At 37.6% G+C, this 26,862-nt stretch overlaps 1 protein-coding gene across 1 annotated transcript in view; it reads left to right on the top strand.

Moving 5' to 3' along the window:
- Positions 1-26,862, top strand: part of MAN1A1 (mannosidase alpha class 1A member 1) — a 151,808-nt gene that overhangs the window by 37,270 nt on the left and 87,676 nt on the right. The window contains exons 2-3 of the mRNA XM_059828836.1: positions 4,985-5,081; positions 15,852-15,967. Of these exons, the coding sequence (XP_059684819.1) occupies positions 4,985-5,081; positions 15,852-15,967 (213 nt within the window). The remainder of the gene's footprint in view (positions 1-4,984; positions 5,082-15,851; positions 15,968-26,862) is intronic.

Raw genomic sequence — 26,862 nt, forward strand, 5'->3', positions numbered from 1 at the left:
TTTTTTAACTTGTCTTCATTTCTTGGGTTTCGATTACCTTAGTCTTCTGCCTTCCTTCCTTGTCTTGGCATGGTTTAAATGGCTCTGTTGAAGGTCAGGATGGTGCTCTTTCATGCAATGAAATTTTTTTTCCTTTAATTTCCCAGTTCTAGAAGGTGCTTGAATTCTTTTCTTGACGTCCTCTTTGACATCTCCCCAGCTTGCATGTAACTGCTAAAACCAAACCTTATTAAGTTCTTATCCTTTTCACTCCACCTGGTGCTACAGTAGTTTGCATCTAAATACCACTATTACTGTGCTGATTCAGCATCACTCTTGTTTTGTGGCAACGTTTAGTGCCTGAACTCTTGGGTACTCCTGTTTGAATAGATTTGTATTTTGCACATTTCAAGTGGCTTGTGTCCTCTGTAGACATTGTGTTAGAGTGCTTTGGAAGATGGCAGTAACCACAATAGCAACAAATGGCAGTGCATTATCAACATCTTTTGGTTGGCCAGCATTATAGCTGTAGAAGAGATCTTAGATTTGTTCTCCAGGAGCAGAAACAGATTTTTTTTAAATGTTCAGTGGGTTGAGAAGGATTTTAAAATTACGTTTCAAAATGCTTCCCTTAAAGACAGAAATGTACAGGTTCTTTTGTGCATAATGTCAGACCTTCACCTTTTTCTTCTAAGTGCTGATATCAATTGCAATAGCACACTTCATTATTCTTCAACAGAGGTGAGGTAGCATTTTGTCATTTTCTGACTTCATAAGTAAAAATCAGTGCCCCATTTTTTTTCTGAAGATGTAAAAGCAGCCAGCTTATGAGCAAGACAGTGCTAGCTAGTCAAGCCTTTGGCTGCCACTTCTGATTCTGAGTGACCTGAGATAGAGCTCCGGCGGAAATGGACTTTGCTGATGTAAACATAGGGCTTCCCAGTGAGCTGTCAGGCTTTTCTAGAGTTTGAGGTTCAATGAACATATCTTAGTAAAACTAGAAGGACTGAGAAATGTGTCTATGCAACTGTAACTCTGCCTGTTGACATCCTGGAGGACTAATAAGGAATTATTTGAAAGCACTCGGGTGAAATAATTTTATTAGTTACACTGTAGAGGAGTTTGAGAGTACCTAGAATCATCTGGTCAAAAGCTGTTAGACTCTTCATTGTAAGGAATTTCTCTTTTTAACGGGATCCATAATGTCGTGCTGAAATACAGATGTTCTCAGTAACTGTGATCTTTATTTAGACATTTCAAGTGATCAACAGTACTTGTACAAGTAGTCAGAGACGTGATCAGAAGAGCCTTTGTGAATTAAAAAAATCTGGAGATACCGATTTGGGCATGTCTCATGCAAACAGAAAGGGGAAGACTGCAAAGGTAGATTGATTTCTCCAAAAACCTGTTAAAATTCCTTCCTGAACTACCAGTGCTAGGAGTTTTGCCTAAGCAAAGGCTTAATTATCAGTGGGCTGGGTCTATTCAAATTGCTACTCAATATTTTAGAACTTTTTCATTCTTACATAGAAAATAAAGCTATTAAGAAATAAGAAATTAATTTAGTGGGAAACAATACAGTTTTGTAATTTCCACAGGGGGAAAATCATGTAGAGTATTTCTGATATATTGAATTTTAGAAATTGAGACTTCTTGCTAGATTAGAAGCACAAACTCACTTGTCCAGCAGGCAGTGTTGATTAAGGTGGGGTTTTTAGGCTGCCATAGCTACGGGCTATTTGCACAGTAAGTACAGTAACACTGAGTCCTAGTAATGTTTTGGTAAATAGCCATTCATATTTGTGTCCAGTTGGAATAACTCCTGTCCTTTTGAAACACTAAAGGGCTCACTAACTGCTGTTGGAGTTGCATTTTGCTTTCAGTGTTATGGCCATAAACTTCCAAATGTCTAAAGCAAGGATGTTCTAAAGGTGCAGTTTCTTAGGAGGAAACTTATTTACTAAGCTTGGGGGTTTTATCTAAAGTTGGACTTTCTGGAAGGGTTTTAAATTAAAACTTTGATTAGCCAAAAGAGATTAATTAAATCTTTTGCTCAGTAGATTCTGGTGGTTTTTTTCCCCACAGAAGTATTTCATAAGGTTTTGGGGTTTTTTTCAAATTACTGGTTTTGTCTGCTTGGCTTTTTGGATTCACACATTATAATTTCCTAAGAAGCAGTTAGACAAACGTACCAGAGTAGTTAGACTCAGCAAAATGGGAGGACATTTTGGAAAACAAAAAAAGAGTTGTTCATTAACATATAATAATAATTATTATTAGAAGGTAGTGTCTAGTGTGTGGGTTAGCTTCCTATCTTACTATGTAGGGGTTGACTAGCAATAATGTAATCAGAGTGGTTCTTCTTAATAGAAGTTAAGAACACACACGTGCATTTGAAATGCAATATGATCAAAATGTCAATCAGTTGGAAAAACTAAAGACAACTGAGTACATATGGGACTTCTTGTATTGATAGAGAGAGTGTTGTGCATTTTGTGTCTGTTTTGGTTAAAGTGAACTGGGTCTGGAGCTGTTCCTGCCTTTCCTGCCTGCTAACTCCGATACTCATGGCAACCTGACTCGGGGAATGAGACAGGACAAAAATGGTCCTTAAAAAAAAAAAAATTTCACTTGCAAACATTTCTGTTTCCTGAACTGTCTTGGCATGGGGATAGATGAGCACTGCATCTCTTACGCAAGAGAAGGAGCAGGGATGTGCTGGGAGAAAAAGGAGGGGGAAAGGGAAGGACCATGGCAGTACTGGCTTGAGCAATTTTAATTTTGTTGTAATACTGCATCTTTAGGCACTTTGATTCAGACCACTTAATTACAACCTTGATTTTAAAAAAAGAAAAAAAAAAAAGCCCTTCTGTGTGGTGTTCCCAGATTAAGATTTAACAAATTAAAAGATTCTGATGTGATTTTATGAGAAAATAAGCATAGCAAATGTCAGGTTCAGCGCAGGCAAGGATTTAGCCTGCTGAAATCTTTGAGAATTTGTGCTTTAATATATAAATCTGAGCGTACAGGTCTCACATGATGGTGGGGCAGAATAGATCTTTCTTGTATAATATGCAAAATTACTGGAAAACTTCAACTGGTAAATTAGAAAATACGCTGTGGCCAAATGATCCGTTTCATAGGATCTTGACCCCTGTAGCCAGGGATTGGGAATGCCTCATATACACGAAGTCTATCAGTTGGCTGCCTCTTACCAGTTCTGTGGTGGGACAAAATACCCTGTCCTTGGAGAGCTCCTAAGCCATTTTGCAATGAAGTCAAGCAAGGGACACTGCTTCTGCCATCTGCCATGTCGGTGCCATCCGTGGCTAAAGAGCATTTCTACTCAGCTTCTTACTCGTTGCCTTTCAGCCGAGATCTGACACCAGGCTAACCCTCTGGTTGAAAATGGTCATGTATTAAATGCAGATATCAAATTTTGCATTTGTGAAGCTGGGCCTGTAAAGGCTCTAGAGTAGATTAACATCCTGAATTTTCCTGCAGGATAGATGCACATTTATGCTTCTGTAAATAGCAAAGAAACATTTATTCTCACAAGTGTAGCAGTACTCTAGAAAATCTGTTGTCATTTAGTATAGTCTGGCTTAATGCAGATTTTTAATTAGCATAATTTCTCTATGTGATTTGAGCAAAGGAAAGAGGAAGGAAGAAAGTGCAGGATTACTATTATCAGCAAGTCCCAAGGCTGTTGCTCTTAAATTTAGGATTATAACTGTTATTTAACAGAATTATCCTTGACACACGTGGCCCCAAAAAGAGGTCTGAAAGCAAGGGCAGAGCAGTGTTGTCAGCTGACAGCCTGAAGCAATATCTTTGAAAAGGTCTGAAATTGCCACTTTTTGTCTAGAAGATGACCTCTGGCATTCCCAGCGCTGCTCTGCCTTGTGGAAGAGGGGAGGAGGGACAAAGCAGAGGCAAAATCTTTCCTTCTGTTACGTAGAGTCAGGCTGCTTGTGGTGGCCCTTAAAGAAGTACTCTTCCTGAGCAGGCGTTAAAGGTGGTGGTTGGTAAAGGGAGGTGTTGGACCTGCTGGAGTAGCAGTGGTTCTTCACCAGGCCTGCAGAGCTGTGTGCGTTGTCCCCGCTGCGTGCTTGGGGAGGGACAGGGGGTTCCTGGCTGTGCACCTGGACCACCCCCAAGAAGGACAGTTTGGGCCACGTCTGGCTGATCGTGGTAGTAGAGAGTGTGCGGTGTCCTTGAGTCAATCCGCTGTCCTGGATTCTGACGTGACGACCTCTGCTCTTACCGCAGGGCTGCTGTGCTGGGTTCCCCAAGGCAGTTTCCCAAAGCAGTATTTATTTGTGGTGCACCCCTTGATGCAAAACACGTTTTTTTGTAGTGATACGCTTAGTTGTACAAGTTCTCGGCTATTTGTGCAAAATGACATGTGACAGTAGCTCCAGATGCATATATAGTCATAGAAGATTATATCATAATACCCTCAAAACCTCTCCTAGGTGTTCTGCCTGCCCACTTTAGCTTCCTTCTTCTGTTATTAGCCGTACTAAGTTTGAACCAGCTAGTTTTATGCGAGAAAGTCTCTGCCAGAATCTGAAAACTACTGTGAGCTAAATTTTGACCTTAAAAATTCCTACTCTCACAGAAAAAACTTCTTTAAAACTGTTTACTTCTCTCAGTTTGAGGTGTATGCTTAAGGGAAATAAAATCTTACTTGAATTGGTATATAACACAATAAATTCCCTTCTTAAAAATAATTATTTTTGAGTGTGTCTTGATCATAAGCGTGCAGATAATGGTAGAGGTGGATGGGACAGACATGGAATTCTTACAGTAACCATCCCACTGCCACCCGGAAAACTGTGCCACTGTTGTTCTCTGAGTGTTTCATAGTTCTAATGTATACAACATGAATTTAATTAAGCATTGAATTAAATATGTTTAATATTAAGAATATTCTCAAGTCAGTATTTGGTGTGGCTTCTTGCTAAATCAACATTATAATCCTGCTTTCGTTTCCCAACAGATGATGAAACATGCCTGGGATAATTATAAGCGTTACGCATGGGGATTAAATGAACTAAAACCCGTATCTAAGCAAGGACATTCAAGCAATTTATTTGGTAAGTAGAGTGTATTTTTGTGCTTAGTGACGTTAGCATAAAACAGTAAATCAGCTGAAAAGCTTATAGGTGATAAGCATGTGTTGTTTCTACTCTCTGTCATGCAGTGTGGTGTTTCTTGCTTATGTTATATATAAAAAGTAACAGTAAATGAAGGTGATGTTTCCTATGACTTTTATAGATTCTCTTCTGAATGAGAATAAATGAAGCATGTCATTGCTGCATGATAAGATGTAGTTTTGTTGCATTAAATACTGCCCTGCCTTAAACTTTTCCTATGAAGTGGAACTCATTGACAACCCAGTCAATAAGCAGCAAACAAAAACTAATTGGCGGGGGGTAAATCCTGTACAAGGAACAAAAGATACTCTCTACACTCATGAAGGTGGCTGAAGCTTTCTACAGTTATCAGGAATTCATTTCCATTCCTTAAAAATCTTGTTAATCTATATCAGTCAGACTCCTTTATCAGGCTTTCTCTTTAATGAGTGTAACCATTATTTGCACCTCTAAATGTTGCACAGGAGATGCTTAAATAATGCCCAAGTTGTTAACAGTGTAGAACAAATATGGGGCTGAAAAGTTCTAGGAGAGGCACACTGCAGGAATCCAGTGTAATGAGGCAAGACTTTTTCAATGTCCAAGTGGGACATAGGGCTGGATAAACAGCAGCTGAAGAGCAACAGCATTCTGAGGAAGCATGCAAAAGCAGTCCTGTGAACTGTCATCATCTTCAGTTTTGCAGAAAAATGAAAAATTAAACTGTTTGACAACAATCTCTGTATTCAAATAGCTTCTGTTTTCCAAACAGAAAGCTGAAAAAATGAATGTATTTCTATAGCTGAGGCAAAATCAATACAGTACTTTGATTTTAACAGGAACTTATTTTGTTGAATGTTTGGAAAAGATAGGTTGAAGTGGAAACAGTTCCTAAAACAGCCTAAATAGAGCACTTATCAAATCCTGAACTGTATTTGGAAGTTGCTAAGAGACAGCAGTTGTGATTACAAAAATAATTTTGAAAATACACCCTCTACGTTGATCTTGCTGCACTGCTTGTTTGCTCAAAGTAACATCAAAAATATTACTAGGTAGTTATTATATAGTTACTTATTGGACTTTAAACATGAATTGGGTGCCTGAAACCAAAGTAATTTGGGTGAACTTCAGGGTTAAGCTGGGCTTCTGTTTTCTTGAAAACTAAAATTTTTTATTATCTTCATTCAGATTACTGATAGCTGTGCAATTGAATATCATATTTGAAGAACTATTTAATGCAATTCTGTTTTCTTTGTTTTCCTGGAGGGCAACAAAATGGCACATGGTGTCTTGAAAATTAAAATGCTTAATCTAGTTTCATTTGGAATCAGAAATGGTATAAAAATTTACGAGGTTTGAGTTCTTAATGATACTGCATGGATTTGCAGAAAAAGCTGTAGATGTATTGACTTGTGAAATTCTTAAGCAGGAGTTCTGTGGATGTTGCGTAAGAATAAGTCATTGCAGGCACTATTCAGTGTGAAACAGGGCAAGTATTGAATTTTAAAATAGAACTGCATTTAAAGGAGTAAGAGCCAGAGTCAGCCTAAATGCAGATCACTTTCTCATCATGGTCATTTAGTATAAGATCTTATTGCTAAGGAGATTTCCTTAGAAACATCTTCACTCTTATTGATCTTGGTAAATCAAAATAAGCATTGGGTCTCTTTCTGCTGAATTGCTTTACAGAATACTAAAGAGCAGCATATCTGGAAGCAGTTCTGTCTCATAAGCTACCCTTTCCTGGATCTGTAATCTCCTTTTGTTTTTTAGAAATAAATCCTTGTTTCTGTAATAGTGTCGGCAGATCATTAGATCTGATCTGTACCTTCATGTCTGAATGCAACAAATGCCCTTTTTTTTTTTTTTTTTCAAATAGTTGAACCTCTTTTTCCTTGTGAAAGGACAAACAAGTTTCCTTATCTTCTTTGTTTCTGGTGCTTTTTTTTTTTAAATGCAATGGTTGCATTTTAAAAAAATTGCAAATGGTTGACTACTTTTAAGGTAATTCTGAATTAAATTAGTTAAGAAGAGGTTACCTCTAGCTCTGTGTCCCACAAATCTCCTCACAACCTTCAGAAATCAAGTAAGACCTTCAGTTCACTGTCATCCATCATAACTATCTCCAGTTTGCCATGACTGTCTTTTCTTCTTGCTTCCAGGTCTCAATTTTTCAAAAATACAAGTTTCTAATTGTCTTAATAGCAGTAAGATATAGCATATTTCATTAGCCAGCTGTTTAATTTTGAACGCTTCCCCTCCTATGAATTAATTGGTGCAGTTATGGTACTTTGCATATATTGGGAGTGCCTGTTACAGGATAGAGACTTTAAGTATTTCACTGGGGAACAGCACGTTGCAACACTGTGGCTCACTGGCACTTATGGTTGTATAGGTTAGAGACAGTATAGCTCTTCTGACACAGAAGGGGAGAGTTGTTTTCAAATTATCTTGCTTCTAAGCTTAATTTTGAACGTATAAATGCTTCAGTTCTTGCTAGCATCATAAGGCATTTTGTACATAGATTATAATGACGGTTGTGTCTTGAAGGCAAGACATAATCGTCATGATGTTTCTCTGAAACACAAAACCAAGATGGGCTTTTAAGAAGAGTAATTACACATAGATGTGACTGTTAGGCAATACCATCATGAATTTGGCAACTATACGACACTATTGTTAGGCTAGGGGAAGAAGAATACGGCCGGTGGGATGACGATGGGAGAAAGGATAGTGACCACTGCTGGCTCTGACCTGGAGGGAAAGAAAAGCATCCTGCTTTAGCACCTTGTACAAATTAAGAGTAGTAGAGCTCTTTTGTAGCTGAGGACTTCTTGATGAACTTTGAAGTGACATTCTATTTGTCCTAAACCCAGGCCATGAAACCAGCTTTTGAAGACAAGGATCTGATCTTGCTGGTATTCTGTAAGCAGTATGTGGAGGGTGTATTTGATAAGCTGAGGGAATCTTTAGACTGGTAGACTGTAGGCATATTCATGTTATGAGCAGAAGTTGCTTCCTCTCACATGTGCACACTAAAAATAATTAACTTTTAGAGAAAGGCTGAAACATACGTAAACTGAAATTTTTCTGTTTCAAGCCAAAGCCACATGCTTGCCTCTGACCATTGTAAAGTATTTTCAGCACATCCATGTAATGTTTTGATTTCCTTTTTATTTGCCGCTTTAACTCTTACCATGTTGTCTTGGCAAGTAACGAACATTATTGTGGTTTTTTTATAGTTTACTCCATCTACAAAGAATTCAGTTACAATAACAACTATTTGAAAAGGCAGAAGCGAAAAGTCATCAGTTGTTGTCTCTGGAGCATTCTCATTAGTTTAATTCCATGAAGTGTGCAACTATTTCTAGACTAGTCGAGTAAATTGGAATAGCTAAGCATCTGTTTGCACCATACCTGTGCAGCAGCAAAACAAGGCATGTCTCATATGGTGGTATGACTTCTGCTGGGAGTACTAATCGTTCTCAGCCCATACCTGATAGAAAGTAGGCCCTGAGTAAGTGCTGTTAATTTTTAATACTTCAACCTTTAAAGTTTCAGATTACTGTTAACAATGTTTGCTGAAATAGAGCTTTATCCATTTACCCTCCTAGCGTGGAAGAAAGTGGCAAAATCACAATTTTGCCGATTTGTTTTCACAGCGCCCTACCACCAACTCCCCAACCCAGGAGCTATTCCTCTTCAAGCCTTCTGTACTAATTTTAAAACTAATAAGCATTGCTGCACTGGTGGAGAGCCTTTTCTAGAAGTGGTTTTTGTACTTAAGTGAGTGTTACCAAAGGGTTTTTTTAATTATCTGTAACTGTTTTTCATGTGCAGTATTGCAAGGTTAATAATATTGTAACTTGTGGGCATAGTATAATTAGTCTCTGCAAGTGAAAAAGGACCTTTTCTGGAGGGGAAAAGGGAGGCATTTAAGACATACAATCTGCAAAGCCAAACTACTATAATTTAGCAAGATTCTGTTCCTCCCACTTTGAGCTGATTTTTGTAGTTTCTTGCACGAAGTATTGAGGAGTATGAAGATTTTTAAAGACTGCGAAAATTCTTATTCAAAACTGTCTTGCAGTGTACACCAATGTGCATTTTTAAACTGTAAGTTTATTAATATTGCTCCTGAAAATTAATTGTACATGTATTTAAACAATATGTTAATTTAAATTGAAAAGCTTCAGCATCTGAAGCTGTGGAGGATGCCCCTCCACAGTGGCCTGACTCAAGCAAGACAGCCCAGCAGCCGTACTGAGGCCCTCTCTGCAACAGAGAACGGACGCTTCCCTCGCCCAGTCTAGCCTTCCACTCTTCCCATGTCTTACAGGTCTTTTCCAACCTTAGGAAAGGTTGTGATTCTATGTGATTCTATGATCTTCCCCCTCCCTCCGCCCCATCTTGTTTCTCTTCACTTTTGCTGCTGGAGTCCTTGGAATTTTGGATTTCAGTATGTGGTCTTAATTTTGGAAGTAAGCCTGACATCTTTCCCAGCTAAAGTAATAGAAACTCATTGAAAGAATAACATTAGCAGATATGTGGATGAATGACTCAACATAGCATTTGTGAGAGGAGGTCGTGCTGCACAACTGCTGTTTTTTCAAGGTTGATCGGTATGGAAACGAGGAAGTTTATTGTCTCTTTAGATTTCCAAAAAGCATTTTTTGGGGTTGTTACCGGCCTCTTGCAGGGATCCATTGCTGCTGAGGCCATGCTCTCAAATTATTTATCACAGTGCTGGAAAATCAAGTGACCAGAGTGACAGTTCAGCAGTGCTAACAAGTTACTCGAGGTAGCTACGGCAATGGCAAACTGCAAGTGATTCCATGAACCCAGAAGGATTCCCTGACAATGATAATTGCTCTCTCTATATAATAGCAAATGGGGTCTAACATACCTAAATTTAAACTGGCACATAGTGGCATGGGAGATACGGTTCTGAGTTGATACACAGAACTAGCGAACTTGAACTCAAGGTAGTAAAGGTCAAAATCTTTTCAGTGTAATATATGGAGGTGCATAGAAAGTGGCATAGATTGGGTGAACAAGGATTTATTGTTCCTAGTGGGGAACAATACCCTTTGTAAGGGGTGGAAATATCAAATCAGTAGGCGGCATGTTCAGACAAACAAAAGAAGGTGGTTCGTAACGAAATGTGTCGCTGAGCTGCATGGGTGCCAGAAGCGTGGTGGATGCCAAAGGCTTCCACGGAAAGCAGAAATGAGTAATGGAGAAAAAATTCATTAAGCTCTATTAAATACAAAGCCATTAGAGCTGGGTCTAACATGCACAAACGTACAAAATATTAGAGATTAGAGGAGTATTCTAGAAATATCACAGCATTGTTTCATGTTACACATATGGAAAGCTAGATCTGTAAAAAAAACTGAAAGTATTGTTTCTTTTCCCACTCTTACCAGCTGGTAATAGTGACTGAAATTAAAAATGTTAGTGTTGCTGAGGGTTTGCCAGTACTTGAGTAAGAGTTTCATGTTTTGGCATAGCATGCTTTAATAATTAATCACTCTTGACACTTCAAATTGCTAATGATATTGGATAGGAACCTTTTCAGTGAACTTTAAATAAAAGAAAACACTGTTTTAAAATCTGAGTCAGCTTTTGAAACAATGCTCTAAGAAACCTACAGCTCTAATAAAAATGTTAATTTTGTCAAACCTATATGTATTCTTGAATATGTTGAGAATAATGTAGGTCAGAGTAGTTGCTGTACAATGTATATGCATACAGAGCTGAAAAAAATCGGATGCTTGATTTTTTTTTTTTAATTTGCATATTTACTGTTACAGAGTATCTGGTCTTATTCCCCATGTTAACAAAATCTGAGCTGTTCTTAATGGCCAGATTAAGAAAAAAATTGTGACAGATTATATTTCTGTGGTTTTGGCTGGAATTTTGGGTCTGAAATGACAAACTGGAGGAAGATTTCATAGAATACATCTGCTTTGACTGAGCTTCTTCAACTTACAATAACTGGAAGGTGACAAGTTTGTCTCACTGGCTGAAAACAATGAAGAGTCTAAGAAGATCAGGGTGGGACTGAGTGCAATTCAAACACAGCTATGTTTAAAATTTTGTTTTTCTTTTCCATGATAGTACAGAGTAGCCCTAAAAAGCAGTTCTTCTGGCAATAATAGAAGAAACATCTTTTTTGAACATTTGCACTTTTTTGGAAGGGTTATCTATTATTATTTGTATGTGCTGAATTTCCATCACATTAAAAAAATTACAAACATGAATGTCCTACATTAATTTTCATACTTCATATCAGAAACACAAAACTGTAACTTTTTTTCTGGAAGAAAAAACAACATTCTACTCATCTTCTACAGCCACGCGAGAACAAGAAATCCTAGTTTATGACACTTGTTAGATGGTGAACTGTTATAGGTGAGGGAGCTGTGTATAGCATGACCTGAAACCACTTCATAGTTCATCTTTCCTTATCTTCCATTTTTGTCTTATGCTTTGCCACGGTTTCCTTCCAGTCGGAATACGATACAGAGTCAGAAAAAGAAAAGCAGTTGAATTCGAGAAGGGTAAGGGACCTCGCTTCCATCCTGTTATAGACAGTGCATTAGGACACATCGGAAACTTTTCTCCATGCAATGTTCTGTATGATATGCTTGCAGATCACAAATCTTCATCTGTTTCACATATATGCATGCATGTGTATGTGTGTGTATATATTTCTCCAAATATATTTGATGGCAAGGAATGTGATGTTGGGGAGAACCAAACACCAAACTTGGTATAGAAGGGATGGGAGGAAAGTTGTAAGCAAACTATTAAGTGCACCAACATGCATTGATTCTGGCATCCTGTCTGTATTCTATTTCAGACTCTTCTGGCAAAAACATAAGCCCTGTCTAAAAGCTTGGGCTAGACAAATAAAAGCTTCTTTTGGCCCACCCTCCAAACAGTTTGGCCATAAGCCAGTTGTGGTTCTTAAACCATATGGCCACATAAGCTCAGTCACAGAGCTGTGCTAATAAGCTTGTCATCCATAGCAGTTCTCCCTGCAGTGACGCTCTGGAAACTCATGAAAAGTTACTCATCCTCGGATCACTTTTTTATTCTGCTCTGCCGCTCCCGCCCCTGAGGCGCTACTCTGTTCTCTAATGTAATCTCCTTTTCTTATTTGTGTGCACATACCTTTGCATTGTTAGGTATTAAAAAGCATGTTGCTTAAATGGACCCACTGTGTACTACCTAGGGGTGATCTAGACTGCTCTGTGCTTTATATCACACTATTCTGAAATGCTGGGTAATCAGCCATCTTCGTTAATCATCCACAAATCTTGTTAGCAGTAGGTTCTTTTTATTTTCTTCCAGATCATTGCTGAAGATTTCGAGTGTTAAATTGGAAAGGATGCTCTGTAGGTGCTGCCAAATAGTCCTCTTGAAGTTTCATGTTGACTGATTTCTTTTGCTTTTTCTTCATTTAACTAGGCTATTCTACGTGATCGCTATTAATCACTTACATGGAATAAATGATGCTGTTAGTAAAGAGGAGAGAGAAAAACAGAAGCAGGTTTAACAAAGGAAGTAATATGGAGCATATATGAATACTTGGGTCTGGAGGTTTTGGTAGAGACTAATAATGTTTCACTTTGGTAGGCTTGTACATCTGGTTATCTGTTTTATCATCATAATTATTCACTTCAAGCTTATGTTTTATGAATTTCAAGTCCATTTTCTCTACCTTGAGTATACAATTTCTTGTATTATCTGCGAAATATATCTGTAACTACCTGAGGTGTATGAATTTGCTCCGAGTATTGTGATATCTTCCTTCTGCCCAGGACGGAAGGAAACTCTTCCATGGTGACTGCAATTTTGCTGGCGCTTTTTGTAACCCAGTGCTCACTGTTAATCAAATTTATAGCAGTACCTTAGGTGTATAGCGAAACAGTCCTCCTGTCCAAATATTCTTCTGTCATATGAGTGTGTATTGTAATTGCCTAGCAAAAATCTTTGCTCTTATAAGCCATGAGTGCTGTGTAATTCCTTGGGAACGTTATGCAGGAACTAACATGAATAATAACTGTATTTAATAATTTATGTCATGTGCTTTGAGAAGCATAGCATATATAGGCTTGTGAAATACTTGGTCTTATTCCGTAATAAGAAATGTTAATTTAACTTCTTTGCATTCCTCCCCCCGCCCCATTCCCTTGTTTCTCTGACTGATTATAAATGAGCTGTTCAGCTACACAATTTTCTTAACACGCTTAAGTTTGGATTATCCTGTTGGCTAACTTAGCATAAACTGCAGTTGTTTACAAGTCGTAATTCTGGCCTCTAAACTGACACTTTAAAAATGCATTCTTTGTTCTTTTCTCTTTTATCAAGCATTTTGAAGTGTAACTTTGAGACAAACTTGATTATTTAATTGTCACATTAATTACTTTATTCTGTTTTCTGGAGCCTTCAGAATAACAGCAAAAGTTGTTTCAAATAAAGTAAGATCTACTTGAGATTCTCCCATTTTCTTCTGTCTGCTTGCAGGGAGAGGTCTAAGCTGTAAACAAGCCATATAGGCCAGATTCAGAAAAAAAAGAAATCATAGGAAGTAGGTGACTCCAAGGGCAACTTCTCAATAAGGTTGAATTCTCCTCTTTTCCTTCAGACTCAGGAGTGAGTTGCAGCTCAAGTACTAATCCTTAAAATTGAAAGCTCAACTGTTTGGAGGTGGTGTTAGCTGTATTACAAGAGGATTATCACAAAGAATGTCATTGCGCAGTGAGCCTATCGCAATCCACTCAAGCAAATCAGGTTATAGATGATTTTTGCGTAAGTAGAGCTCAGTTGTAAAAGTTCACCAGGAGCTGCTTTTGTTGTACGGAGTTACTAAATGTCTCCAGAGCCTTTGCAGTAGTGTTCTTGAGCACATGTCCTTCAGCAGTTTCCCACAATTGCTCTCACTTTCTCATGAGCTCAGGAAAAATACAAGTTATTTAGCCAAGTTTAAAGGAATGCTTTTCCTTTCATAGGAGAGAAAGGCAGCCAAGCTCCAAATAAGCGCTGGGAAGACATGATGTCCTTCTTACTGAAGTATGCTGCAGTTTTATTAGTGGAATATCTGGGGGAAAACATACAGATTACTTCCTTCAGAGTAGGAAAGGGATGTTCTGGAAAGGATGGTATAAGCAGTTAGCAGCTGCAAAAACAGAGAGCATCTGGTTCTTGTAAATGTACCAAGTAACTGTTACAATAATCTCAAGTATTATTTTGTTTAAGATGATACAAATGGAAAATTATTTTCTACCTGGAAGCTTAAGTTAAGAAAGTGATGTCAATCCTGCTATATGGAGGTCTTCAATCACTCCTGTGTTTCATGAGGAAGCTGAAAACCTTGATGGTAGTAAACACAAGAGTTGACTGAAACAGTGGATTTTCTACTTCAATATGAATAATTCAATTCTGATACTTGATAAGTCTACAAAACTAAGTTTACTTTTTCATCAGGTATTTCAGAGGCAAGATGATAATCAAGTTCTGAAAAGTTCGTTGTAGCTACTATCTTGTTATTCGCCCAGTGCAGTCAATTCCTGAATGAGTAGTCAACTATCCACCCCAGTCATCAGTCCTGCTGGGGCAGAGAGAGATTGGACCAAATGACTTCCTCTGTTCCTTGCAACCTAAATTATTCTGCAATTCTAAATGTTTACTTCTGTATCTAGGGTCTTCTCTGAAGAATATCTTAACAGTAGTTCGCATTCATAATGAAGATTGCTGGAGTCAAATTCCCAAATACAAAATTGAGTAAAGAGGCCAAAATTGGATTTTTGATGCTGTTCAGTAAATAGGAATTCAGACTCTTCTTAGACGAAAATGGTGTTTTAAAAATGTCATTGTAAATTTGAAGGAAGCATGGGAGAGTCATTTGAGTGGCTTATTTTCTCCCCAACCCTCTACATTACCCTTTCAGTACAGGAGCATGAACATTTAATCTATGTCAGAGTGAACATACTGATGGTATTTCATCTTGCAACATTAGGTGAAGGCTAGTAAACTGACTCTTAATCCATCTCCATAACAGAGGCAGAACAACGCCACTTTTGCAAGCAACCAGCACTTGCTTCGAAAACCAATGTCTGGAAGTCTTGTCCTGAACTGAGAAATTCAGATGTGTGCAAGTTTGCCTTTGCTCCCCCAGTGCTGTCTTGTGCAGGTTACATGGTGATCCACAGTATCAGAAAACTTGTTTTTAAGAGTGGGTACTTCTTAAAGGGCTTGCTTAACTGAAATGTGATCACTACTTATCAGCTTCTTAAAGCTTTATGTATATTATTGAGTATAAAAACAAAAAAACAACTGATTTTTTTCGCTCCAAACAGGAAGAAACAGTCCTTTCTCCATTTATTGAGATTCATTGTCTTCTATGAATTACATTTTACAGTGAACTGTTCCATCAGTATTTAAAAATGCAAAATCATAGCTGAAAATACAGTGCACCAGAACCACTCTTCAAAACTTCATTAGTAGAAGAAATACTTAAATATTATGATACTCTGTTGTGGCATGGGAATCAAAGTTAAGGCTGCAAATTACAAGTTGCCTACTTGAATGCTTATACACCCAATTTTTAATTGGATTGATTGAAATTGGATTTTGAAATTAGAATTAATTTAAATTAATTAGATCTAACTGAAAAGCCTTCTGTTGCAAAGTAAATCACTGGCTCTTCATGTGTTTCAGGTAACATTCAAGGAGCAACAATAGTGGATGCCCTTGATACACTATACATCATGGAAATGAAAGACGAATTCAAGGAAGCCAAGGAGTGGGTTGAAAAAAACTTAGATTTCAATGTGGTAAGTAGTGTTGCTGATTAACATTTAACGCTCTGTTTAGTCTCCAGGGGCCAACTGAGGACTGGGTTCTAATATTGCAAGCATGATACAAGACTGCAGAATTTAGATCGTTGATAGATAAAACAAGGCAGGAAGCAGAAACATAATAATCCTACTGTTCTGCTTATACGCAGTTTTTAAATCTGAGAGATTTAGGTAGATAGGAGGCAACAAGCTGGACTGAAGGAAGGAAAAAGGAATAAGGTATTTACCATTGTAAAGTAAACAAACTTTTCAGCCCTTTTGAATAGAAGAATCGGGACACTTCAAGCATTAATTTTTTTAGATATGTAAGCACTTCACATTTTCGCTTTGTGACATCTTCCACAAATTAGAGTTGCATTTGAAGAAAGCTACATGCCGTACATACTATTTAAGTTCCTTTCTGTATTCTCGTACAGTTGAAGCCCATGAGTTAGGCTGAACTGTTGGCACAAGCTGCTTTAGTCTTATGAGGCACCAGGTCATCAGAACTGCATGTACAAATCATCCTATTAACCGGTAAATATGCAGCTGAGAGCAAAGTTCATTATTAAAGTTTTTATTCTAGAAAGGCCCTGAACAGGCAAGAACCTCTATAAAACTTCAGTTAAATTGAGAAGTGCTGGTTTTGGTCATCCTTTCCCCACCCCCACCCCCACCCCCCTTTCCTTTTGTGGGCCAGAGTCTGTATTGTAATTACTGGAGTACCTCTGCTGATCAGTATAGTAAAGTAGGAAAGCGTTGTAGGCATGGTACACTGAGCAGTTAAAAGCTCTTGAGTTGACATGCATAATGGTAGAAACACTTTCTGAAAACAAAGTACTCTTTCTACTATGTTATGCAAAAGTCAGGAGTAATTAACTTCTCTTACATGCTTGAGAATTAATCATCATTTTAAGAAGGAGAAGTTAATAAGAGTGGATATTATATAGTTTATATAAGCAGCAAGTTAGTGTGCATTTATGTTTACATTAATAATGTAAATACAGAACATTAAGCTGTGCTTCTGAGTAGTGTCAGGTGTCTGAATGACATGCTGACTTTATCTTGTGCATAAGATGTTTTTTTTTTCCTAAAGGAATTTTTGTAATATTAAATTCCTGTCCTATTAGCTTGGCATTATTAAGATGTTTAAAAATGTAAGAACAAAACATCATAGGAAATAGCAAACTCCACTTTAAAGGAAGAGCTGAGCTCTGCTTGGAGGAACATCATAAAGCACTGTAGAGTGATTTATATTAATAATACTAAAATCTTTGGGTTTACGTAAATCTTGCTGTACTTTGTACTGGAAACGTCTATTTCTAGACAGTATTGCCTACAATTTCAGCTCCTCTTCTTAATTTATGTGCTCTTTTAAAATTATGTATCACTTATTTTTTCTCAGTAATGCTTAAAAGCTATGAAGTCTTTCAAAATGTCTGAAATTTTGTATTGCGTTAGTCGGTCACTGCAGCAATCCAGCAGATTTACCGACAACTACTTTACAGGTAATACTGATACGCATCAGGAACAATGTCTTGTTCCTGATATTCCTGTGAATAGCTGCCTTGAGTTCGACACCTCACAAAATTATTTTCATAATACTTCATAGTCATATAGAATTGAATTTTACATTGGTATCAATAATGAGTAGATGAATTTTCCCAAAGTGGAATGAGGGAGTGAAAATAATCACAACACTAACTTTAATGATTGACATCAGTTTGTTTAATGGCTGAATTGTTTGAAGTTACTGAACTTGTACTCTTGTTTAGTTTTCCACTTTAAATATAAGTTCTAGTTTCAAATGCTGCTTTGTATTTGTATCTTATAGTTTAAAGTTGGAAATTACTTAACACAAAGAACAGCAGGGCCCTCTCTATTGTATTTAAGCGTTTATCATGTATCAGGCATTACTTGACATTATCTGCATTAATGTTTTGTACACTCTTACTTGCTCCTGTTTTAGAAGCCTTTTTCCCATGAAAGTGGTTTAGTTTTTAATAACTGACACACTGACTTATCCTTAAGTGTTATTTCTTGTGAGTAGAATAAAACGTGTTTCTGTTTGATGTTTCTGGTCGTTTCCTGGGCAGTGACTGCTTAATCAGCTTCTGGGGAAGCATGTTTGGCCTTTATTTGTATAAATAGGATTAGTTTTTCTCTCCATTTAATCTTTGAGCTATGCTTTTTAAATCTTAAATTTTCTTTAAGATGTTCTTTACAAAACCAGCTGTGACTGTATTCTGTGGCAGAATCTTTTCTCCATATTCTATGTCAGTGCAGCTGGATAAATCAAGTTTTCCTCTCTAGAAGTTTGTAATATGTCAGATACTCATTGTACGTGTTGAACTATAGGGCCAGCACTGGAGCATTCTCATCACCTGATCATAAAAGTTTCCAAATGTCACTTTGTAAAGTACGCACTAATTTATCCACATAAAAGGATTTATGGAATAAAGATGACTTAATGGGAAATGGCATCATCTCTTCAGATGTTAGATTTCAGTCCCTTGATTGAATGAATTAGTTGTCAGGGTTACTCTTGTTTACCTTTCCAAAGAAAGCAAACTTGATTTCGAAGGAAAATTCTAGATAAGTAAATGCTACCTTTCTCGGCAAACTTGTGAATTTTGGTAAGCTTGTGAGTGGACATGTTTGGAAGCTTCTGCTCTTGGAGTATAACATGCTTGGGCTATTTTTATTATAGCTGGAGCTGGTAGCCCTGTGATTTTATAACTGAGATATCCACACTGCAAAACTTGGAGGGCTTTTTTTTCTCTCACAACTGCTGAAATTCTTCCTGTTTGATACCTTGCTGAAGCTTCAGCCAAACTGAGTAGTCCTTCAGGAATTAAGTTGCATTTTCTGATTCTGTCAATATTTTAAGAGATTTAGACATACTCGTACCTTTGGAAAGAGTTGACATTTAGCAGTGGCTAAATCCATGGTCTTTGCATCACGGATGTGTGCTCTGTTTTCCATTAAATCACTTCATCTCCATGGGGGTGTATCTTTGCTCTTCAGTTAATACAGCTGAGGATTTGGTCTGACCTCCCTGCACATGCTGCTGCCTGGACAGCCTTTTCGCAGTGCTCACGCACGGCCCTGCCCAAGGTTGCACTTGGCCAGGTTGTATATCAACATGTTGCAACGGAGGAAAAAGGAGCCAGTCTTCCACAGGATCACTAGGGAGCTTGGCTGTTTCCTAGCTACAACTACGTGCTGCTGCGTGTTTCTGTGTTTTTATTTTTTCATTACTTGCTTTAGGACCTGCACATACACAGAGCATTCATAGCTTTCTGAAAGAGTTTCTGTACCACCACCCAACTTCTGCTTCATGCTGGGGAGGAAAAAGCTATTGGTCTCTGCATCACAGAGGGGTGAACCACAATGAGTCCATACTTGGGAAGAGAGATTGGAAGTGGGATCTTAATGAGATGGATGGAGGGGTCAGGAGTCAGGGAGCAGTGGTGCAGGAGCTGAGCCACTTGGCACAGCAGTGAAGGGTTGGGAGTTGTTAAGTACTGGAATTGATGGTGCTTCACTTCTACACCCAGACACACTGCAACTTCTTTAGGATGAGACGCTAACTGATCCCTCCCCTGCTTCTTCAATCCTGCTAAACTTCTTCCCCACCAAAGGACAGTCTTGCCCATACTACATACTGGGAACAGTTCTTGGCCTACATGGTGTCCTAAGGCGTGCCTGGACATTGGACTGGAACAACAGGGGCCCAAACCAGACCAGAAGGTGCTAACAATTAAATGGTATGTGGGACGGTGCTTGAATTCATGCCCTGACCCACGGATCAGCTGTCTGATGTGGGTGCAGTCAGGCAGGACCAGAACAGGAACAAGGTACGGAGCAGGAAGCCATGTGCTTGTTGGGAGAAGAGGAGAATAGTTTCTTTTACCGGAAGATTTCTGAAAGGTGAATTTGGATTCAAACTAAAAAAACCTTCCTGTTGGTTATTAGTGGATTTTGCTTTGTTTGCCTCATCCCTCTCTATTTTTGGTCAAAATGGAGGATTGGTCGGTCAGATGAAAATGGCAGTCCTCTGTGCAATAGCTCTATCTATGTGGGTATAATTTAGTTGACTTTAGCTGACATTTTGTGCGAGCACTGACTCATCGTGCATTATCCATCTCATCACAGATACTTCCCCTTGTTAACTGCACGGGGTGGATCAACCTAGGAGAGAGTTCATGTTGTGCTGTGGGGAAAATATGGAGAGTGTTTCATTATTTACTCTTGAAAATAGGTACTAAATGAGTTGAGGAACTGCATAAAGAGAAGGGAATGAGAAAGACAGCAAGGATACGTTCAGTCTTGTGCCCTGCTAGCACTCTTAAGCAAAGCTGTTTACAGAGGTCGGTCAGTCAGTCACTGTATCTGATTTTATAAGCCACTCTGAAGCCTGAAGGCTTACTTACCAGTTCTGATTTTCGTCTTTGTACTTACCTTTGCAAATTTGAATATCTTTTAAAGAAGCTTTGTGTGCAGCTTCATGCAATGTAGAAGTTTTGCGTGTAATATGTCTACTATTTTGAGAACTAGAAAAGAGTGAGAAAAAGTATAGAAACTTGAAATTATGTTTATCGCTACTGCTATGTAGATTAACACCCCCCTTTTCCAAGATCCCAGAATAGCAGATATTATTTGGATCTAATTATTAATGCTTCCAGCATTTATATTTAGCTCAAATCTATCTGTGGTATGGCAGTCAGTAACAGGACCAACTTTTAGAATCCAGATTTGTTTATTTCAAACTTCAGCATTTACAAATTTAAATCCTACTACTCTTAAACTGTAGGTATTATGATTGACTTGTAATTATATTTAACAGTCCATAACCTAATGTTCTAGCTTGGAGACACATGGTTTTTTGGCACTTTATTCTTGGTGGTTTTTTCTCTTTTAAGTGAGAAAATAAGAGCGTTTCCTAATATGACAATTTACAACAAGATAGCTTTCCTATTTAAAAAGGTGTGTGAGAGGTGTGAGTAAATGGACTTCAAGTAAATGTGTAATGGGTCTGTGAGGAAGCTTAAGAAATCCAGCAGTTGAAAATGGTTCTTTAGTTTCTGGGACTATTTGTTTACTAGTTTGCCACATAACTTGTTAGTACACTCTGAATGCCAGACTGCAAAGTGACTTGATTTTGTTTTGATTATGCATAAGAAATTATTTTGATGGGCTAAAAGGAGATCCTGCAAATTTATTATTAAATGCAGTTCTTTTGCTGCTAGAGTTCATTAATGCCTTGAGTAACACTTTATTTTTGTGCCTGTTTAAGATCTTAGTTTGCTATGTGGGGACTTCAACAAGGTTAAATAGCATGTTATGCAACAATCAGGCTTTGACACTTGCAATAAAAAGGTTGCTAAAATTGTTTCCCTTGTCTATGGAACCTGAGTATTTTAGCAAGCTGCCACTAAATTTCATTTGCAGAATATGAATGAAACTTCTTTCCCCCACAATTGCAAGTAATTAAAATGCTGTTTAATTACAGTATCTTAAAGTGAGCTATTGTAGTACTCTTCGTGTCTCTATCATACTTCCTGGACTGTTTGAAAATGCTAAGATTTGTTGTTCCTAACCTTTGCACTTCAGTGGGGGATATTATTATTTAATAGTAATAATAATTACATATCCCTCATTTCATTTGAAATGGGGGCCCTTTGTGTCCATTTTTTAGTCTAGAACTATATACATTATTCAGCATTGTTCAGTGTAGAGTCCCTGGCGTTCTCTTGCACAGCTTGTTAACCTGCAGGATACGGGCTGTTTGCAGTGGTACAGTACGGTATGTGGGCACGGAGAGGATCACTTTATTCCTTGTACACAGGAGCAATAGATGGAAATACAGATGAGGTGACTGAAGTTTTATTACACTCTCGATGAGACAAGAACAGGAGAACTGAAGGAAAAAAGGTTTTGGAAAGAATCTGTGCAATAAAGAAGACTGAAACAAGTTATTTGCTAGGATTTGTGGCCTTATTTGGATCTTTATAAAAGCTAAGAGACTAAGCTTTTTATCAGATATAAATGCAGGTGACTTGACTATAGTGAATATATTCATCCACATAAAGAGCACACAGTATTTTCTCCAGTTGAATTACGAATGGCAGAGCAAGTACCAGTGCTGATGAGTGCCAGGTGGAAGCTGATACTAGATAAATAAAATTGGGTTGTATTTCAAATGTTGTGTTTATAAGTGAGGGTGACTTCCCAGGAGAAAATATAGATGGAAATTGTTTTGGCCTTAGTCTACGAATTTGTGGAGAGGAAGACTTTCAGGAAAGAGATGCGTTAAGGAAATGATCCAAAAGGATGTGAATACTGATTTTTGGGAAGCTCCAATAGGAGAAGGGCTTCAGGAGAGCCCAGCTGACAGTAGTTTTGTTGTCTGAACAGTGCTTGACATTAAATTCAACCACAGCTGATTGAAGCTTCAGCAGTGTATCAGTTGTAGACTTAATCCCCCGGTTTATGGAAGGGTGAGAGAAGTGAAGTGGTGAGGTGCAGCTGAGATCAGATTGGCCTTGTCATAGGTTTTCAAATAAAATACAAGTGCAGAGTAACACAAACTAGCTAATGTAACTCTTGGCACTTTATTTTTTTTCCCCGTTTGGTAGTATTTGTTGCTTTTTGAAGATGGGGCTTCCTAAGATATAGTCAGCCTCCCTTTCTTTAAAAGGAGTTAGTTTAGTAGGTTTACTAGTTAAACCTGTTATGTTCTGCATATTCTTGAGTGTTTCTGAGCTAGGGTCCTTCTCTTGCTTAAAAACCCCTTATTTTAGCATTTCTCCTCATCAAGACAAAATGTGGTATCACTCAGCTGTTTCATCCTTTGATTGTAGAGACTAGAGTATTTGCATAGCCTGAGTTTGAGAAAGAGCAGTCTCCACCATATGTAAATAGGTTCATTTTGGTGTTATGTGTCTAGCCGGCAATGTAAAGGATGTTACATCTCTTTGACAAAATAATTTTGTCTTTAGAAGCTAATCAAGGAAGCCACATGAGATTCCATAAAGTTGTCACAGTTTTGCTCTTGCACCACATAATGGATGCATATATTGCTTTTGGTTTTCTATTTCTCCAAGTACAGTGAGCAGCAGTCACAATTTCTCTGGATTTCATATAGTACTTAGACTATCCCATTTATTATTCACTTATCAGAAGATCAAATAGTGAATGATAAATTATTGATCAAATGTAAGATGAAAGACCAAATTACTCATATACTTCAATTAACATAAAAGCCCTGGAAGTAAAACAAAAATACGTTGTTCCCAATATACATATCACTTTCCCAAGCATCTACATACTTTCAGAGTCCTTTGTAAAATGGAGGCCTCCAAAATTAGCAGCCAGAGCAAGATGATATTGCATAGGAACAATAAGAGCTTAGCACAAACACGTACTAACAAAGGTGTTTCGGATATCATTGCACACAGCACATGGCCATGCCATCTAATTGGGCTACTAATGAAAAGACAGTAAAATTAGAGGTTTTATCTATCCAGCTGGTCAGGGTCATCTTATATACTTGGGATCTTACAAAAGGAACGTCATAGTAATTTTAAAATAAGCATGTCCAGTCACTTCTCCTTACAGAAGTTCTATTAGATATAATGGAATTAATTCAACCACTTCTCAGACTTGCTATGTAATGATACAATGATGGTTTGAAAGAGAAGGCTAAATTTGAAATAAAAAATAAAGTAAAAATAATTTTGCAAAATAACTTTGGGAAGTGCAGATAAAGGTTTTTCCTGTATATTTTGGCACTGTTAAGTGGATCATAAGGTATTGGTGTACAGCTGGATCTGAGAGCAAAATAAAAAATAACATTGCTTACTTTTTTGACTGCTGAGTAGAAATGTACAGACTTATTTACACAAACTGTATGTGGATGATGATTAAAAATATGAAGAGAGGGTAACAATCAGGGTGTGGCATCTTAAATGTGTAATACAAAAAATTTAAAAAATCAAACCATAAAGAAGGGTAAAGTTGGTGTAGCAGAAATCTGCTACTTTTGGGACAAGTTCGCTTTTCTTAACAGACTACTTCTTCACATGAACTTTTCATGTAGAGATGAATGTTTCTTTGACATGAAATTATAAAACTTCTTTAACTGTTTTACAAATCACTGTAATTCCTGTGCTTTCTGAGAATACTACTAGCCTAGTATAATGAGTTTAAGAATAACTATGTATTAAGCATACAGCTTTCAAATCTACCATTAGTGAAATGTCTGTCCATTTCATTAATTGCATGTGCTTCAGTGGCTTGTATAAAGATTTTAGTAAGAGACGAGGATTTCGAACAAAGGTTCAGAGATGTGTGCAAGTGAAGTATTGGAAATCTGATAACATTAAAACGATGTTAGCTTCAAGAAATGTCCTGAAAGTTCACCACTTCAGCAAACGTTCAGGATTACAGTGCAATTAATCTTTGTGGTTTGTCAGTAAAATCTTTATTCACATTACTTCAAAGTTGTCTTTTTGTGTGTAACTGAATTCCAGAAGCAGATGTCAGTGCATAGATACTGAGCTTTTCTTAAAGGGCCTTTGCGTTCCTTGAAAGATAGCAATGGTTTGTGAGTTAAGTGGCCGTATTAAATCCAGAAAGGCAAAACGTAAGGTTCCGGAGACAAAATATTCAGCTCATATATATCGCTCAATTTACTTTGAGCAATTCAAAATAAAAAAGTAATTTAATTCAATCCTTACAGGAAACACAAGTGGCTGGGATATGATTAACTCATTTCTTTGCCTAATACCTACCTCTTTATAGCTTCAACTTTCCCACATCAAAGAAAAGTTCTTGGTGTGTGCTGAGGCTCAGGATTGACACGGAAAGAACCTGAACTTCTGAAGAAGGTTCTCAGGTGAAATACTATTTATAGGAGTTGCAGCTAGCTCAAGTTCCAGAGAAGCGATGCTGCCCCATCACTCTTTTAATCATCCTTTCTTCAGTCAGATCAGATCAGCCTTTCATAAGTCAGACCAGTTCTCTACAAGCTGTTCTATGCATTGGATTTAGTTAAGGTAAACTTCTTTATTTAATGTAGAGTTCTTACATAGGTAGCCTGCTTAGCAGGTGAACAGCTGTATTGTCTAGTTAGTTCAGATTTCTAGAGGATTTAAATGTTTTTGTATCCATCTCCCCGGGTTTACCATGTATCATGATATAATAAAAAGAAATGCACAGAAATGACACTAGTTAAAGTTGAAGTGAACTCTGTTTCCAGTTACTTCATTCTCCTCCTTGCTGGATTCATTGAGACAATGACTGAACACTTGGAAGCAGAAATACCAGGTTAATTTTGGAAACAGAAATTAAGCCTCTTGTGGGTTTTTTTTTTTATTATTTTTTTCTTTGCTTTGTAGTTTTTTTCAGAAAGAATAATAGTAGACCACTATTGGGAGAGCAGTGAGTGAGGAGAAACTGCAGAGTTTTAGTACACTTAAAATAAACTTGGAAAAGTTAAATTCTGAACAGTGCAAGACAGCAAGATAACTTTTTCAGTTCGCAGTCTTAACATGTGATGCCAGGTCTGAGTTTTCAATAGGCAGATGTGTGTGATGGCTTTACTTTGCCCCTTTGAATTGTGCTCATGTGTATAAAAAAAATACACAGTCACGCACTTATAGTATATATGAATTATATATTAATCAGATCAATTCTGTGGATGAAATTATATCCTCCATTTTTAGAGGGGGAGGTGCACAATAGGTCTTAGAGGAGAAAAGTTAAATGCCTGAGGGTAAGTGGACAGGCATTGTGGCAAGTCAGTGAGTGTTTTTGTGAAGTCTGTACCTTTACAACTGAAGAAACACTGAACAACTCTCCGCAACCTTTCCTTGATCAGAGTGCCTTGCAAACTGAAAAGCATGAAGTAATATTTCTAATAAGTAACCCAGTACTGTTTTCTTCTGCAAAGGCAGTTTACTAGAACTTAAAATCCATAGAAAACAGGGAGCAACTTCTTCCCTCCTGCATAAACTGACATCTGAACTTTTAAACCAGAAAAGTACAAAAACTAGCTGAGTGAGGAAAGCCTGCAAGCCGTTTGGAAGAAAATCCTGCAGCTCCACCATGCATTGATTTATACGGAATATAGCTATAGTGTATGTCAGCAAATAGAAGATGGAAAAACGTTTCAATAGTAGCAAGAGCAAACCAGAACACACAAAAGTCAAACACCTTATTTACGTGCCTGAAAGTTTAGAAGATTGGCTGCTGGATACCATTTTTCTACAGAAATAGAAAAACATAAGAAGTAGTATTACATAAAAAAGCAAAAATTAGGAAACTTCAGTAGATCAGCTTTTCAACTGAATGCCTCATGAGTGGATTGGATGTTGTGTGTTAGGGTAAAATAGGAATTGACCTGGTAAAGAACAAGAGAAGGTAGTGATCATGAGACTCAGATTCTTCATTTAGTTTTGAATTTAAAAAGGCAGAGAAGAATGTGCTTTGAGTTTTGAAATAGGTAATGGCTGCATCTATACTGCTCAGTGCAACAAACCTAGTCTCTAACATTGGTAAAGACCAGGCCAGCTTGGCAAGGGCTGTGACTGTAATGGTGAAAGATCATCTGCTTCCTAGTGAATACATACCATGATTAAATTTTTATCATGAACATATAATTGACTCTTTCTAATGTTACCTCCTATTTTACAATAGCCCGCATTTAGACTTGAGGTAGGAAAGTTCTTGTTATAACATTCTGATCACTAATTTCTTAAATGGTGTCTGAGAAATGATGGTGTGAGGTGAGGTAGTGCGGGACAGAGGATCTGAGAGCACATTTTGTGTGTGAGCACAGAATCATCTGCAGGGAGGTACTTAGATATGTGGATTTAGAGAATGTC

Source organism: Gavia stellata, chromosome 2 (assembly GCF_030936135.1).
Source record: "Gavia stellata isolate bGavSte3 chromosome 2, bGavSte3.hap2, whole genome shotgun sequence".
In the NCBI taxonomy this organism is placed as follows: Eukaryota; Metazoa; Chordata; class Aves; order Gaviiformes; family Gaviidae; genus Gavia; species Gavia stellata.